Source organism: Pan paniscus, chromosome 18 (assembly GCF_029289425.2).
Source record: "Pan paniscus chromosome 18, NHGRI_mPanPan1-v2.0_pri, whole genome shotgun sequence".
Lineage (NCBI taxonomy): Eukaryota > Metazoa > Chordata > Mammalia > Primates > Hominidae > Pan > Pan paniscus.
Genome location: NC_073267.2, coordinates 3,056,935 through 3,074,553, shown reverse-complemented (window position 1 = coordinate 3,074,553; position 17,619 = coordinate 3,056,935). Strand labels below are relative to the sequence as shown.

General features: G+C 53.3%; 1 protein-coding gene across 4 annotated transcripts in view; it reads right to left on the bottom strand.

Moving 5' to 3' along the window:
• PDPK1 (3-phosphoinositide dependent protein kinase 1) overlaps positions 1–17,619 on the bottom strand; it is a 69,297-nt gene that overhangs the window by 34,280 nt on the left and 17,398 nt on the right. The window contains exons 1-6 of one of the 4 annotated variants that reach the window (XM_034940968.3): positions 10,680–10,806; positions 10,316–10,576; positions 6,751–6,793; positions 6,365–6,502; positions 2,577–2,721; positions 1,821–1,918 (exon numbers count right to left, since the gene is read on the bottom strand). In XM_034940968.3, the coding sequence (XP_034796859.1) occupies positions 1,821–1,918; positions 2,577–2,721; positions 6,365–6,502; positions 6,751–6,793; positions 10,316–10,576; positions 10,680–10,760 (766 nt within the window). In that variant the 5' untranslated portion in view covers positions 10,761–10,806. Of the gene's footprint in view, positions 1–1,820; positions 1,919–2,576; positions 2,722–6,364; positions 6,503–6,750; positions 6,794–10,315; positions 10,577–10,679; positions 10,808–17,619 lie in introns of those variants that run through there. The other 3 variants (XM_034940969.2, XM_034940971.3, XM_057300155.2) reach the window with 3 other exon arrangements.

Sequence of the window (17,619 nt, the reverse complement as noted above, 5' to 3'; positions counted from 1 at the left end):
GTAGAGACGGGGTTTCACCATGTTAGCCAGGATGGTCTCGATCTCCTGACCTCGTGATTTGCCCACCTCGACCTCCCAAAGTGCTGGGATTACAGGCTTCTTTTATTTTTTATTTATTACTACTATTTTTTAACAGTTGATCGCTCTGTTCCCCAGGCTGGAGTGCAGTGGGATCATCCTAGTTCACTGCATCATCCATCTCTCATTTCAGCCTCTCCAGTAGCTGGGACTACAGGTGTGTGCCATCACACCAGGATGATTTTTGGCTTTTTTGTAGATATGGAGTCTCATCATGTTGCCCAGTGGCTGGTCTCAAATTCCTGGCCTCAAACGATCCTCCTGCCTCAGCCTCCCAAAGCCCTAGGATTACAGGTGTGAGCTCCCATGCACAGCCAGGGTGATGTTTGAGGATTCTGAGAAGTTCCCAGATCCAAGACAAGGTCTTAGGGCCTCCATGACTGTGCAGAGATGAAAGCACCAACTGACAGAATCTCAGCCAGAGCCCTGAGTGTGAAAACACAGGGCTGGAAACGCCCAGAAGGGAAAGATAAGGCCCGGTGGAGGAAACGAGCAACTACCTCAAGGTGCCAAGAGAGGCCCCACAGGCACCAGCTGGGTACCTCCCAGCACACAGAATACAGGGCCAATTCCTAAGAAACAGAAAAGCCGAGCTGAGTCCAGAGTGCCTGCCTTGCTGAAGGGCCTGCTCTCCACCCAGCTGTGCTTTCCTCCAGCTACTGGGGGCCGGCTGGCCATCCGTGGAGACAAGGCCAGAACCACCACTGCTCTGTGCTCACGGTTCCCCTCTTCCACACGAGAGCAGCTACAACAACACGGTCACTTCTGTCTGAATCTTTCCTCCACCAACAAACCTGCACTCGCGTCCCTCCAAACCGGGCTCCAGCACCTCTCACCCCCACAGAGCCCTCTATGGAGGCCTTTCTCTGACAGGCACCCCAAGCCCAGGCAGAGGCCCATGCACCACTTGGAGGCCCTTGGACCCAGCCTCTTGACCCAGACAGACTCCAGCAATCACCCGAGGTTCATCTTCAAGGTCACTTATAATGCACACAGCAGCCTTCAGCTTCCCCAAACCTCATCCCAAGGCTTTATCTTCTCTCTACCCAGCACTCCGGAGCACTCTTCAGAATTTCAACTGCCTTTCTTTACACCTCCAGAGTTTGTGATTTCTACCCAATAAGCACCTGAAGGGCATCGAGACGCCCCCGGCCGGCTAAGACCACCTAGGCCACTTCTCTGGCCCGAGTGGACTTTCAGCAACATCTCCGATGGAGTTGTCACAACATGGTCCAAGGCTAGAAACTACCCTTGGGAACAGGACTCGGAGGCTTTGTGATGACAAACATGCACGTGGCCAGCAGGGAGACAGACTGTCCGGACAGCTAACGGAGGGAGCGCACCGAGGTACAGGGATGTGCGCGCCCGGATACTACCTGCAATACAGGCAGGAGGAGCCAGGAGCTGACCATACCGGCTCCACATCCTGCACGCGGGTGGCTGGGTACGAATGTGGCCCCCCACACTGTCCAGAAGACGAGTAGGGAGGATGAACCAGAGCAGGCGCCGAGGAGAACCAGTGACCTCCCGCTCTACACCAACACACACTGCCTGGGGCCCCCCCAGGAAGACCTGCTGGCGTGGCAGGGTCTTGCCCAGAGAAAGTTCAAGATCTGTTTGAGAACAGCCAAGGTATCCCCACCTCAGTCGTTGATGAAGATGACACAATGCAAACACTCCTCAGAAGTCGCTTTCCATCTGAAGCACAGAGCCAGGCTCTGCTAGAAATAAAACTCACACACCTTGTTTGCTCTCTGGGGATAAGACTTTTGCTGTTCCAAAATCTGTGATCTGGATGTGCATATCTTCATTTAACAAAATGTTTTCCGGTTTAAGGTCCCTGTAAAAGTAGATTTTCACATTTGAGAAGAAATACTTAAAACAGCAACATTATTACGTACTCTAAATTTTGCTGAAAACAAAACGAACGAATGAATGCATATGATCCTTACAGGCTGACAACCAGGGCTACAGGCCTAAAGCTCACAAACAACAAGTGTTGACTGGACACAGTAGGGATTCACCACCTCACATCTCCATGTCATTCTAAGTCGCTTTTTAACGAAGTAAAATCTATCATTTTTAACGCACAAAATGAAAGCTATGCACACTTCTGAGCTGACTTTATCAGAAAGTCATGAAAAATGAGACCAGAAAGAAGTACACACAGAAACTACAACTGAAAAAGATAAAAAGCATCAGTCAAGATGGTGAAAAGAATCATTAGCTCGCCAGGAAAGACACGCAACCATTGCATGTGGTATTGGCAGGAGAGCCTCTCCACGTCAGCGCTCCGTGGACGTGTGGCCTCGCCTTGGCACTCAGGCTGTGGCATAGGCAGGCATCTCAGTCCCACCCATCCAGGGAGCACTCCAACCTGGCTGACCTCAAGGGCGGGGGCCATCTGGGCATCAGCCGTGGCCTGTGAGCCAAACGGTCACTGGCCCTGATCATCAAACTGACGTCCTGCAAACCCACCCAGCCACCCCCGAGGTTACCTGTGAATGATGCCCTTGCCGTGCAAGTACTCTAAAGCAGACACAATCTCAGCCGTGTAAAATCGGGTACAGGTCTCATCGAATGAACCGATTTTGCGAATATATTTAAGTAGTTCTCCATTTTTGGCATAACTAAGGCCGAAATCTGAATATTGTGCAGTTAAGGAAGTGTAAAAATCTCTTGTTTCGTTTTGGAGCAGGTTTACTCCGTTGCCCAGACTGGAGTGCAGGGGCACAATCATAGCTCACTGCAGCCTCAACCTCCCTGGCTCAAGCGATCCTCCCACCTTAACCAACCCAAGTGGCTGGGAATGTAGGTACGCGCTACCACGCCTGGCTCATGTGTTTTATTTTGTAAAAGTCATTTTTGGAAAACTAACCTTAAAAGTCTGATAAGAATTTTTAATTCAGTGCAAACTGAAAGTACCTGTGGCCCAAGACAGTCATGTCACTGGATCTGCCGGGCATCCCAGGCCCCAGCTCCAAGACGAGGCACCAGCATGATGAGGGCTTTCTCATCAAGAACACCATTACACGGTCTCGAGGAAACAGGAACAGAGCCTCTCAGCCCCGACTGCCCCTCTGGCCCCTGGCCGTGTCCACGGCCTCAGTGAAAGGGAACCGCTGGTGACAGGGCCTACAGACCCCGACCAAAAAGCGCATATAACTCACGTGCAGGCTTCAATGCACAAAGATCCCAGGGGCCGGCGGAGCAGGGTCGGAGAGCACGACAGCCCCTGCCCTGAGACCCCGGCTTTATGTGCTACGCATCCACGCGTGGCACTGCCCCTTCCATGCAGGCTCCTTCCGTGGATAAAGTGACACATTTTGTTTTGTTTTTTTTTTAAGATGCAGTCTCGCTCTGTCGCCAGGCTGGAGTGCAGTGGCGCTACCTCGGCTTGCTGCAACCTCCGCCTCCCGGAGTCAAGCAATTCTCCTGCCTCAGCCTCCCGAGTAGCTGGGACTACAAGCACGCGCCACCATGCCCCCCTAGTTTTGGTATTTTTAGTAGAGACGGGGTTTCCCCAGGTTGGCCAGGATAGTCTCCATCTCTTATCCTCATGATCTGCCCGCCTTGGCCTCCCAAAGTGCCGGGATTACAGGCGTGAGCCACCGCACCTGGCCAAGTGACACACTTTGTAAGACAAAAGCCATTTCGTGAACTTCTACACTCATGAAGTGTGTCTGGGAGGCCCCCTCCTCTGGGCACCACTGCCCTACGATGGCTCCATCTGTAGCCTCCTTTTCCAAGAGGACTTAAGACTGACAATAAATGGATCCCAGATACAGATTCCCCGGCAAGCGGCAAACGTCCATCCCCATTACCGGAAACCTCCAGATACTTCACACTTACTGGCAGCCCAGGACACGGGGACCCAAATCCTTGCCTGCCCTGTGCAGTGGCTCTCAAGGCCAGGAAGGGGGGCTCGTGCTCAGAGCCAGGCTGGCCTGCCTGCTCACTTCTGTTTGCCAGGGCACCATCATCTCCCACCAAGGATGAACCTGAAGCTTCAGGGCAACGAAGAGAAACCCAGAAGGGAAGGGACTTGCAACCAAGGCTGCCCAAAGTGGCCCCTTGTCCAGGCCCATCTCTAAATACAACCCACACCGAGGATGCCTGGTGGGGCAGAAGTCCCTGGGTCTCGTTCCTGTCAGGGGCGAGTGAACCTTCACAACCTCCCGGGGCTTTGGAATTTGACTTAATGACGAAGGGCAACATGGACCGCTGGACAAAGACCTGGAGTTCCCACTACCTGCACCGCTCTGGCCAATCCCATTTGGAAATCAGTCAGCAAGATTCGCTCTCCTCTGGACTCTGAGCCCCCGGGAGGAGAGGATGGGAGAGGTCAAGCGTGTGCAATTCTGTTGCAGCCTCACAACCAACAAGCAGCCGTGTTCCGATGGCTCTGCCGGAAGCCCAGAGGGACTCCCGTGGCTCAAACGGGGGCAGAGACATGCAGGGCCCCGGGGCACGTGAAGGTGAGAGACAGAACATACCGTGAAGAAGCCACTGAGAGCGGGAGACAGAGGCAGGAACAGGGATGACACTGGAGGACAGCAGGCCTGCCTGGAGGCCAGCATTCTCTACAACCTTCCACGAACCAACAGCAAAGCCCGCTCCGGGCCACGTGCCTGGCAGCTGCTCAGCCACTGCCCCGCTCCTCCCTAGGCAAAATCTCAGGGAAGCACCTTGCATCGTTTCCATTTCCTCACCTCTTACTCTTCCTTGAACAGTCCCCCCAAGAAACTGCCTACCCACCATCAACAACTGGCACAGGGCAGATCCACGGGTCAGGCTGTGTGCACCTGACCGCTTCATAACCCCTGCGTGGGCAGCCAGCACCCTCCATCAGAAACCGTTTGATCCCGTGGCCTCTGGGTCTCCATCATTCGAGCTCGGGAGCAACATCCCATCACCATCTCCTCTCCTCGGTGGGCCCCTCCTCGTGTTCACCCCTGCACTGGGGGAACCCAGGCTCCACTCACAGAGGAGCCAACCTCTGGGCAGCCTGCCAGCTCGCTGTGAAAGTCCTCACGGCCCTGACTCCTCCTGGAGCTCTGCTGGCAGCACCTAAGTGCCCACTCAGACCTGAATGGCGGCACCAGCGGATGCATGAAATGCCAGCCCAGCACCCGCCCCGGTCTCTCCCAGCTCAGCAGCAGACACCGCTGTGCACTAGGCTTGAGGGCCACCTCCCAGGAGCCGCCCCTGACTCCATTCTCTTGACCGGTCTGTTCATCAGACCTCGATCACGGCCCCTGCCCCTGCTCTCCTGCCCGTTCTCCCGCCTGGCCTAGGAGAAGCCACAGCAAACCCCACATTCCCCGCCACAAAGAGAAGGAAGTCCAGAGTCAGTGCCAGGCTGCCACGGCTCAGGGGCCCAGCCCACCACAGCCTTTCATGCCCCCCCCACACACTCCTGCCCAGGAGTTGAAAGAGCCCCACACTGCCGCCAGCCCCTACCCAGCCCTAAGACTCTTGGCAGCACATCTTGCTGCCGGGAAGCCTCTGACACGGATCATCAGTGCACGTCCAGCTCCTCCACCAAAATCGAAGCTTCTCATGGGCAGAGACGCCACCCGGCATAGCAGCGCATCCCCATCACCCATCAACCTGCACTTGGCAAGCACCTCCAAACAGAGAGAGCACACACACTCCGCCGGCAGCCGAAGGAGCTGCAGGATGGTGCTGAGAGTGGGAGCAGGCCAGAACAAAGCTCTAACACAGAAGAGCCGGGTGCTGGGGAGAGACGGGGAGGACAGGTGGGAGGACTCAGGCCCCTCCCCAGGCAGGATGGGGAGGCCACGACACTTGGGCCAGCTTGGAGGGTAGCGGGGGAGGAGAAGAGCAGATGCAGACTGCACCTGCTGGGGGCGACGACGGTGTGGCGTGGCCAGCCCAGCCACTGGCAGGCCCACAGGTCAGCTGGATGGGGCAGAGGTGGGGCCCACCCCAACTTCCACCGGGCCTTGCCTCCCAGATTCCTGAGCCAAGGTTTAATAACAGAAAAGATGGCGCTCTAGGGGAGCAAGGGACACCGACCAAGCAAGCCGCAGCAGAGAGGACTGTGCTGGAGCCACATCAGTGGCTTCTCCGGGAGGTAACGTCCTGTGCAGACTCACAGCCACACCCTGGCACTGCCTCGGCTGCCTCCCTGAATGTCAGCGGCCTGAGGGACCCCACTCGGCAGGGAGCGGGGGCTGCTTGTGGTAACACACAGGGTCTGATTCCAAGTGAGAGGGGTGACTGGTGTGGCTTCAGACGGCACCAACCACGCAAAGGATACACAGCTTCTCGTCGTCCTGAAATGTGAAGTAAAGCTTAACAAAGAAGGGGTGATCCAGGCGCGACATGACATCCCGCTCTCTGGTTACATACGGGACCTTGTTCTCTTTTATGATATGTCGCTTCTCCAGAATTTTAACTTCAGGTGAGAGAGAAGTGAGTTACTATCAGAAACAACAAAAAACACTAAAGACATGACTCACAAAGGTAACTGGTACAAATTAAAGTCTTTCAAACATTGTACACAACAGCCTGGTGGTCTCTAAAGCCAACAGTGTCCTGTACCCTGAAATCAGCACAGAAACACCGGCCTTGCCACCCCGGCCGCCCTGCACGGAGCCGCTTGCCCTGCTCCCGGATGCGCAGCTCCCTGCAGCCCATACTCACTCGCATATTCTCTGGAGGTTGCCAGTTCTCGAGCCAGGACAACCTGGTTTGGAAAGAAAAGGAGAAAAAGAAACACACAATGTAATAACCAGGACACTGGGTCTGACGAGTCCCTCTGCCCCACACGCACGCTTCCTGTCCCCACTGAAGGCTTGAATCTACAGTGAAATATTTTGGGTCTTGTACTGACAAGTAGAGCTAAAAGCCAATGCTCGTGTTGATGTGTTCTAACAGCTAAGAGAAAACATATCCATCTCTCCATTGTTTCCAGAAGCTTCTTGATCAGCTGCTAATAGTCCTAACGGTGCAACACAAGTATAAACTCAGGAGCCTCTTCGACTGCCACGCCCTTCACCAACAGAAGGAAGACAGTGGCGCCACCACAAGTGGCAGTGCACAGGGGCTTCTGTGACAACAATATGTCCTTCTAGTATACATTCATTGCAAAGGCTGCCCTGAAGTTTCGTTTTTGGAAATAACTGTTATCATACATTTCGTATGATGGCGCTCGCGGATACCATGAAGAGAGCCTGGCTGTAAAGGACAGAGGGAGCTAAACCAACAATGCATGGCCCTGCGTGCCCACAAGAGGGAGCCACCTTCCCGGGATGCAGCAGGCCTCCTGCCCTGTCCTCTCCTTAGCACCCCTGAGCCCTGCACTCAAACCCCATCTCCGAGACAGAGCACTCCAGCAGGGCAGGCATCCCAAACAGGGGAGAGACCCTCCACTCGGACTAGCCTGGGGCACACCCTGAGGCACCAGACTGGAGATTCCTGGTGGGCCCACGGTTTAGCCAGAGAGCGTGTGAGACAGCTGTGCCAGGGAGGCCCCACCACCACCAAGTGGGACACCGTGTCTCCTAAGACACCCACAGGGGGATGGCCTGAGGAGCAGGGAGCAGAGGAAACCTGTCCCGTGACATTCCTGGGGGCTGGCAGGAAGACCTTCAGGAGGCCACAGGGCCAGGTCCACCTGGCCCCGGGCTGTGAGCCGCAATCGCGGCAGGACTCCTGATGGGACACGTCAGAAGAGATCCTGGAAAGCACCATGTGAGATGCCCCGCGGCACTCAAGAAGAATGAAGTTGGATTCTGGGGACTCTACATACTCAAGATCTTCCCAGAGGAATACGCCACGCATGGATGGCTCTCAGCTGCCAGGGAGAAAAGGGAAGTGGGCCGGGCAGGGCTCCCCTCTCTAGCTCATGTGTTTCTGTGAGGTCACGTTTCTCCACAAGAGCACGTGCTAGCTTCGTAAGTAGAAAAAAGGAAGAAAGAATTGTGAACGAGCACTGATATTTAGTGGAACCCTTTCTAAGGGGATACTGATGTGATCTTTCTGTTGTCTAAACTCAACACTTCACAAGCAGGTTTCCTACAAGAAGGAAGGATCCTCTTCCAGAGAATGGCGCGTGACGTGTCCCTCCCTGGAGGTTGTGACCGTCCTCAGGGGGCCTCCCGGCTCTCCGGTGCTGCACCTGGCTCTTGCCCAGCCTCCTATCACTGTCCTTTCCCCCTCCCCTGGAAGTCAACTTTTATGTGATCTCCATTTCAGGAAAGCTGAGAAAGAACTGAGGGTAACACATGTAATCTGAGACCCAGTACTGTGGATTCCAAAGAGCCCCATGGAGGAGCCTCCGGCTCACCGTGCTCTCCCGGGCACCTCCCTGGTGCAGGTTCAGAAAGACACGGACCACAGCCCCGGAGGGACAGTGCCTGCTCTCCACCCATCTCCAGAACCCAGGGAAACAGGCAATTTCACAGATGAGTCTTCCTTTTTCAGTCAAGATAAATGTTAAGGGCCATGTATGGTGGCACATGCCTGTGGTCCCAGCTACTCAGGAGGCTAAGGCAGGAGGATCGCTTAAGCCCAGGTGGTGAAGGCTGCAGTGAGCTATGATCACACCACTGCACTCCAGCCTAGGTGACAGAGCAAGACTCTGTTTCTAAAAGGATAAATACATACATAATAAAATAAAGTTAAATTAAAAAGAGAAATATAAGGAAGTAAAACTGAGGCCAAGCACAGTGGCTCACACCTGTAATCCCAACACTTTGCAAGGCTGAGGAGAGAGAATCACTTGAGCCTAGGAGTTCAAGACCAGTCTGGGCAACAAAGTGAGACCCTGTCTCTACAAAAAATTTTAAAATTAGCTGGGCACGGTGGTGCATTCCTGTAACTGCAGCTACTTGGGAGGCTGAGGTAAGAGGATCACTTGAGCCCAGGAAGTCGAGGCTGCAGTGAGCTATGATCATGCCACTGCACTCAAGCCTGGGCGACAGAGCAAGACTCTGTCTCAAAAAACAGGTAAAGCTGAGAAAAGAGGAGGCCTGTTCTTTCACTGGGTGGTTGTAAGCAGCCATGCAGAATGCCCAAGGTTTTCCAAAGAGTTTCTTCTTTCTGAAAGGATCTGAGTCCCCAAAACTTTGGGGACTAGTCTCATGGTTGAAGGTATTTTTCATGAGGGCATATCCTTTTATAAAAAAATTATTTCATAAAACCTGCAATTTAAAAAATCTAAAGTGTAAGGGCAGCAAAAGTTAACATTAATTAAAACAATATGTTGGGAATATGGCTAAGCTATATTTCATGTTTTTCTTTGCATTGTGAAATATTTCATATGTGTAAAAAAGAGAAAAAAGGAAAATAAATCTCACATACGGTTTCTTCACAAAGGTCAGGCAAGAAAGAATTATTCAGGAACTCACCCAGGCCCTCCAGAGTGAGGTGCCCCCAGGGCTCCCTGGAATGGCCCTAGCACGCACACGGCGGCCACCTTGGCGACCACAGTGGCGGCACGGGACTCTGTCTCTTTATAGAGGCCCAGATGGAGACAGTGCACCCCGAGTTGCTCAGGCCTCCCCTGAGCCTGTTACAACCTTCACTAAATCCACAACCACACACGGCTTCATGGGTCCCACGTCAGCAAAACGTCCCATGTCAGCTGCTTTCAACCTGCATTTCTTTGCTTTCAGAGGAAAAAACACCCCGAAGACAGGTAACAAGTATGACTTGACAGTACTGCGACAATACTCCTGTTTGTGAAACTCAGAACACAAGAATCTGGAGGCTGTGTCTCCAGCAAATGTCCAGAGCGTACTGTTTTATGTATTCAAAAAAACAAAACAGAGAAATAAGAAGAGGTCAATAAATGTCCCCAAAAACCCTGGAGAGATACTAACTTTCAATCTAAGAAAAAGAACAGCTTCCCAGGGCCCTGCCAGTGAGACACAAGGACACAGAATGTAACTTGCTGATGCCAGGTTAAAATGAAATTAACTACATTAGAAAAAACCTCCGCAGACCATCAAGAGATGGGTCTAACGTTCTCATCTACAAAACCAGGTTAAATATTTAGCCACACTCATCACGTCATCTGCTTGGGGGGTACCCAGCCCCCAAAGACTCAAGTGGCCTTCACAACAGGTGACACCCCTCAAGGGGCCTGAGACCTCCTGCCTGGAAGGACACCAGCCTTGCTTGGAGTCTCCGGCAAGCCCCGAGGAAGGTGAGCCTCCCCAAGGAAATCACGTACGTTTGACACACAGCAGCAGCAAATACTCACCGTGGAAAAAGAGCCTTCCCCAAGAATTTTCCCAAACTTGAAGTCCTCAGGCCGCTTCTTCCGAGGCTGCGGCGGAGGCTGGGCATGCTGCAGGGAGCCGGCGCCGGGCCGAGGCTCGGCTGCAGTGCCGTCCATGGCGGGGCCCTGCCTGCTGCCACCAGGAATGCCAGGGGGCGTGCTGGACTCAGTCTGGGTCCTCACCATTGATGGGGATGGGCAGGAACATAACACCACGCTGGACTGGATGGGCACAGCGTCATACTAGGCGACAAAGAGGAAAAGGAAGTAAGGCTCAAGGCAGCTGCCTTGCTCTCAATGCACGGACTAAGGTTTAAGGACCTCATTTCAACGCTCAAACACAAACCCCAAGCACAGGGCAGGCCAGCTGAGCCCCGCGGTCTGCTGTGAGCTGCTGGCCTCCTCTCCTGAGTCCTGCCCGTGCCATGGCTCCCCGCTACTCCACCAGGCAGCGCCTCGCCCTCCTCCTGTCCCTCGCGCTGCCTGAGCCTCCAGCCAACTCATCCCAAGGCCAAGGTAACCTGAGCAGAGATAGCACGGCACATCTTTAATTGTGGGGGGGATGGAGAGATAAGAGTGATGATCGCATGTGTTTACAATACACAGAGACGCCCAGTGCTGGCAAGACTATAATAAAGCGAGCGTACTCACACCACTGCGGCTGGCACCAAAAACCGGGATTGCAGTGGAAATGTTTTTGGAAAGCAGTTTGGCAACTGTCAACAAAGCGACTACAGAACAGTTGTCAATGAGACACAGAAATACGAAGGAGAGGAGGGAGGGCAGAAACCCAGTTAACAATGTAAGCGGGCACGGAGGGAAGATCAGCGTGCAAAGCTAGGTCGGCAAGACGTGCAAGGTGCACCCACAGCCATAACAATCCCTCCCCAGACCCCAACGTGTCCTCACGGTGGTGGCAGTGGCCCCCCGCACTACAGAAGAACAACGCGAGGCGAGCTCAGGCGCGCTGATGGTGGTTTCCGATACAACTCCCCACTCAAAGAACCCTGGAGAGCTCTTGACTCCATCTCTGAGTAGGGTCCTGAAGTCCATGCTGTCTGAAGACACAGGGTCTCCCCCTGCGTCTGTGCCAGGACAGAGGGACTGCCACCAGCCAAGCTGCAATCCTTTTAAACACTAAAAACAGCCGGGTGAGGTGGCTCACGCCTGTAATCCCAGCAGTTTGGGTGGATGAGGCGGGTGGATCCCCTGTGGTCGGGAGTTCAAGATCAGCCTGACCAACATGAATAAACCCCTTCTCTACTAAAAATGCAAAATTAGGCCGGGCACAGTGGCTCAGGCCTGTAATCCCAGCACTTTGGGGGGCCAAGGCAGGGTTAGGAGTTCAAGACCAGTCTGGCCAACATGGTAAAACCCAGTCTCTACTAAAAATACAAAATTTAGCTGGGCATTGTGGCGGACGCCTGTAATGCCAGCTACTCAGGAGGCTGAGGTAGGAGAATTGCTTGAACCCGGGAGGGGGAGGTTGCAGTGAGCTGAGATCGCCCCACTGCACTCCAGCCCGGGGGACAAGAGCGAGACTTCATACCAAAAAAATAAAAAATAAAAAAAAATACAAAATTAGCCAGGTGTGGTGGCGTATGCCTGTAATCCCAGCTACTCGGGAGGCTGAGGCAGGAGAATCGCTTGAACCCGGGAGTTGGGGGTTGCAGTGAGCCAAGATCATGCCACTTGACTCCAGCGTTGGTGACAGAGCAAGACTCTGTCTCAAAAAAAAAAAAAAATACAAAATTGTTACAGATACTAACATTGCAGAAGTGTTACAGGCATGGCTACAGAAGACACTAACAAGAAAACCACAACATGAAACCATGGTCATTAAACTATCGGGATTATGGATTTTTCTTTGATGACAACTTTTTTGTTGCAGGCGGGGAAACAAGGTCTTGCTCTGTTGCCCAGGCTGGAGTGCAGTGGCGCAATCGATCATAGTTCAATACAGCCTCGAACTTCTGGGCTCAAGCAATCCTCTGGTCTCAGCTTCCCAATGTGCTGGGATTACAAGTTTGAGCCATCGAGCCCAGCTATGACACAAATCCAAGCGAAACATAACGTGAAGCCTAAGGTTCCCAGCTCTGCAGAAGGTGGGCTGCAGCCCTGAGGGTGGAGAAGCGTTCTCATGTGTCCGAGAGGCTGGCTGAGCAGCCGGAGCAAGCACCAGGCTTTGGCTTCCCTGAAGCACGGAACCCTCTAGACTCGCAGGCTCACAAACAACAAAGTAAACTCTTGAATCATGACTCAGTGGGAAAAAGGTCATAATCACCAGGCTCGGGGCCAGCAAGAACCGTAATGGGCCTGGGCTGTCCTCGCAAGGCTGGCTAGCCATGGGCGTACCTGGACACAGCACAGGGGCTCCAAGGCTGCCCTGGACTGTGGAAGAGCAGGACTGCACTGATCTGTAGGGATCCGCACAAGGGAAGGGAGGCAGGAGGAGCCGGCACTTCACACTGCACCGTCCCAGGCACCACAGCGTGGCTGCAAATTAACCTGGCTGCTCCCATAAGCGGCCATCAGTGTTACACAGGTCGGGGAGGGGACAGCACCACCTGTCTCTGCCAGGCCATCCCCCCCACACCTGTCCCACCACCATGTGCATCAGACCAACGTGGTCGTAAGTTCATCTGTGTGCCCAGCCCCCAAGCACAGCTCAAGGACACGGCAAGAGGGGAGTACAGTGGCAAACTCTGGCCTCCGGCAAGGTGGCCTCCAGCTGTGTCTCCACCAGAGGCAGGTGCCAGCCCAGACCTTGTTTCCCAGCCCAGAGGCAGAGCAGCACCTGTGGGGGTGCAGAGCTAGAGGCCAGCCAGAGGACAGCATGCATGACACGCTTCCATTTCAGCAGAGATTCAAGGGAACACACTGCTTTATTAAAAACTGACAAGTGAGCCACTGAGTAAAATCTCATACGTGAACAAATTTTATGTTTTTAGTTTTATTCATTTATTTATGAATGAATGAATAAGAGTCTCGCTCTGTTGCCCAGGCTGAGTGCAGCGGTGCAATCACAGCTCACTGTGGCCTCAACCTCCCAGGCTCTAAGTTTTGGTTGTTGTTGGTTGTCATAACTGGGGCAGGAGAGAAAGTGTTACTGGCACCTGCTGGGTAGAGGCGGGGGTGCTGCTCAACATGCTACCAGGAACAGGTCTCCACAATAGAGGGACCCAGGCCACAGGGCAACCACTCCCAGCTGAGAAACCCTGCTCTGTCTTCATAGACTTTACCCCCACATCAGAAAGAAACCCACCAAGTCTTAGTGGCCTCCCTCCAAGCGCTCTGCACAGAGTGGGCCACGTGTGCAACGTGACCCTGCAGCCTCACCTGGGACGGGGGAAGACAGAAACACAGGCACGGGCACAGGGAGCCTGGGAGAGAGTGGGGAGGGCCCAGGCTGAAGCAGCGTACTTTAAAATCCTCATGCTATGTTTGGGCAACAGGAAGAACCTTATTTCCACAATACACACAGTGTGAAACGGCAGTGAGATTCCCCACAGGGGACGTGACTTTAAATGGAGAAAACTCTACTGAAGCGGGACCAAGAGCCTCATGGAACAGTGAGTCCACGGCAGACAGGAGCTAAGGGGCCGAAAGGAACGGAGGGCATCTGGGGAGGAAAGCAGCACAGACTGGCCAGTGCATGGAAAATGAGAGGAGCGGGGGACACACTCCTACGGGGTGACAGTGCCACTTCCTCAGCAGCAGAGAGTGAGACCCCTACTGTGGGACGATGCCACTAATCCCGACATCTGGGCAGAAGCCCATCTTCCTGGTGAGAGGTGCCCGCGATCCCTCCTCCTCGCAGACAGCAGAGGACACTCCGGCAGCAAGCCGCCTCCCTCTGGTAGTTTCTTTTGGACTCTGGGCTCAGCTGTCACACAGGTTTTGGCTAAAACTCTGCTTGACAATGCTGTTTCCAAATGTCAGCCTTTGACACTTCACTGGCTGTGGGATTACACCCAGTAATTTCTCTGATTTAAGATTTTATTTTATTTTATTTTACTAATTAAGCAAACTCTCAGCACAGAAGTGGGATGAAAAACACATCTAGCAAGCCAGGTCTGACTGCCATGAAGAACGCCTTGTTTCTTCCGCGGTGCAGCACACCACTGCAGAGCGAGAGCCATTCCAGCCAGGAAAGCGCTGGAAACAAGATCGGCTGGGTGCATCTGACCTACAGCCTGTTCCCTGCCGGGCTAGGAGATAGTGTCATCTTTCAGGGAAGGAGCCACACCCCCACGCACCCCACCCCAGCAGCAGGTAAAGGAGCATGAAGCTCCACCTCCCGCACCATGGGTATATTCTTAGCACTGTACCCCATGGGGGATCGGTGATTGAGACAGTAGTTAGAAAAACATTGTGTTCTACTACTTCCCAGAGCCTGTCACAAGAGAAAGGTTTCAGCCAGGTTTTTTCCTATCTGTAAACATTCATGCACCTAATGCTAATTTTTCATTTTTTTTTTTTTGAGACAGAGTCTCGCTCTGTTGCCCAGGCTAGAGTGCAGTGGCATGATCTTGGCTCACTGCAACCTCCACTTCCTGGGGTTCAAGTGACTCTCCTGCCTCAGCCTCCCCAGTAGCCAGGACTACAGGTACTGACCACGCCTTGCTAATTTTCATATTTTTAGTAGAGATGGGGTTTCACCATGTTGGCCAGGCTGGTCTCAAACTCCTGACCTCAACTGATCTACATGCCTCGGCCTCCCAAAGTGCTGGGATTACAGGTGTGAGCCACCGGACCCAGCCCTAAATCTTATTTTTAAAAGATGACTGGCAACATCACCCAGCCCAAAAGACTCAAAGGTGTGAATAAGCTTCTCCTCCCAGGAGTACCCGCCACCTGACACATCAATGTAAACACTCACTTGTCTTACTTTGCTGTGCACACCTGTCTGAAACCATAAGCACGCAGTGGGTAGGTGCACAATGACCTGGAGCCTGAGCTGAGCCCTGGCCTGCTTTTGATTTGGTGGCTATGAGGTAGAGGGCTCAGCCAGAGTCAGAGGACAGAGGGTGTGTACGCATGAGATGCAGGCATGGGGGAGATGCGGGGGACCGGGCCAAGCTGAAGGGGCAGGGAGAAGATGACAAGTTTACAACCACCAGATGGGCAGCGCCTGCAGCACAGACTCCACAGCCCTCCACCTGAATTCCCAGGACCCCACTGCCTTCACTTCGGGACCCTCTCCAGCCCCTGCATCCGCCCCCACCAGACAGGCACATCCGTGTTGTTCGCACAGCTCACAGCCTATCTGGCAACCCCAAGTCCACAGTCCTGGAGGCATTATGGGGAGACGTGAGGCTCTATCCTGCTCAGTTGCACACAGCGCAGGACGTGGAGTGACATCTGCAGCACACCACTCTCTCCAAAGCCATAAGAACAGACTCAGTCTAGCCAGGCGCAGTACATCACACCTATAATCCCAGCACTTTGGGAGGCCAAGGTGGGGGGATCACTTGAGCCCAGGAGTTCAAGACCAGCCTGGGCAACACAGGGAGACCCGTCTCTACAAAAATTAGCCAGGTGTGGTGTGTGCACCTGTAGTCCCAGCTACTTAGGAGGCTGAGGTATGGAGACTGCTTGAGTCCAGGAGGTCAAGGTTGCAGTGAACTGAGATTGCACCACTGCACCCCAGCCTCGGTGACAGAATGAGACGTTATCTCAAAAAAACAAAAACAAAAGGTTAAAAAGAGGGTGGGTGTGGTGGCTCACACCTGTAATCCCAGCACTTTGGGAGGCTGAGGCAGGCAGACCACCTGAGGTCAGGAGTTCAAGACCAGCCTGGCCAACATGGTAAAACCCCATCTCTACTAAAAATACAGAAAACAAATTAGCCAGGCCTGGTGGCACATGCCTGTAGTCCCAGCTACTAGAGAGGCTGAGGCAGAAGAATCGCTTGAACCTGGGAAGTGGAGGTTGCAGTGAGCCAAGATCATGGCACTGCACTCCAGCCTCGGCCTCAGAGCAAAACTGTCTTCAAAAAAAAAAAAAGACCGGGTGCAGTGGCTCATGCCTGTAATCCCAGCACTTTGCGAGGCAGAGGCGGGAGGATCACCTGAGGTCAGGAGTTCGAGACCAGCCTGACCACATGGAGAAATCCCATCTCTACTAAAAATAGAAAAAAACTAGCCGGGCTTCTTGGCGCATGCCTGTAATCCCAGCTACTTGGGAGGCTGAGGCAGGAGAATCGCTTCAACCAGCAAGGCAGAGGTTGCAGTGAGCTGATATCATGCCATTGCACTCCAGCCTAGGCAACAAGAGTGAAATTTCATCTCAAAAAAAAAAAAAAAAAATAGACCGGGCGCAGAGGCCAAAGTGGGTGGATCACTTCAGCCCATGAGTTCAAGACCAGCCTGGGCAAACACAGCAAAACCCCATCTCTACTAAAAATATAAAAATTAACCAGGTACGGTGGCATGTGCCTGTCGTCGCAGTTAATTGGGAGGCTGAGGTAGGAGGATTACCTAAGCCCGGGGAGGTCGAGGCTGCAATGAGCCAAGATCACATCACTGCACTCCAGCCTGGACGACAGAGGGAGATCCTGCCTCAAAAATAAAAAATAATAAGTAAATAAATAAAAAGAATATATTCACTATTTTGCTTATCAAAGTCTCTTAAAGGAGGTGACTTACCTACGCTATGGACCCAATTACTCAGCCAATAAGAGGACACGGTCCCTGCCCATAGAAAGCTGATGTCCAGCCTGACCTCAATACACAACCATCCAGTTAAAGTGGTGGGGGTGGCCATGCAGAGATGGGCGGGTGCCGGGAGAGTCAAGGGCAGCCCCTTGGCTGGCCAGGGGCTGAGACAGACCAGCTGGGGAGATGCATCACTCGCCCAGGAAAACTGATGACAGCTTAGATGGCACTGCAAGAGCAGGGAGGATCACACTCATGTCCAGAAAGTGAAACATAAAACAGCTAAACATGTACCACACAGCTTTCATACAAAAATTTTATATACACAAATTTTGAAAAAATAGAGATGGGGTTTTGCTTGTTGTCCCGGCTGGTTTCGAACTCCCGAGCTCAAGTGATCTGCCTGCCTCAGCTTCCCAAAGTGATGCAATTACAGGCATGTGCCACCATGCCTGGTGACTTTTTTTCTGTTTTGAGACGGGGGTCTCACTCTGTCTCCCAGGCTGCAGTTCAGTGGCATGATCATAGCTCACTGCAGTCTCGACCTCCTGGGCTCAAGTGATCCTCCCACCTCAGCCTCCTGAGTAGTGGGACCACAGGTGTGTACCACCGTGTCCAGCTAATTTT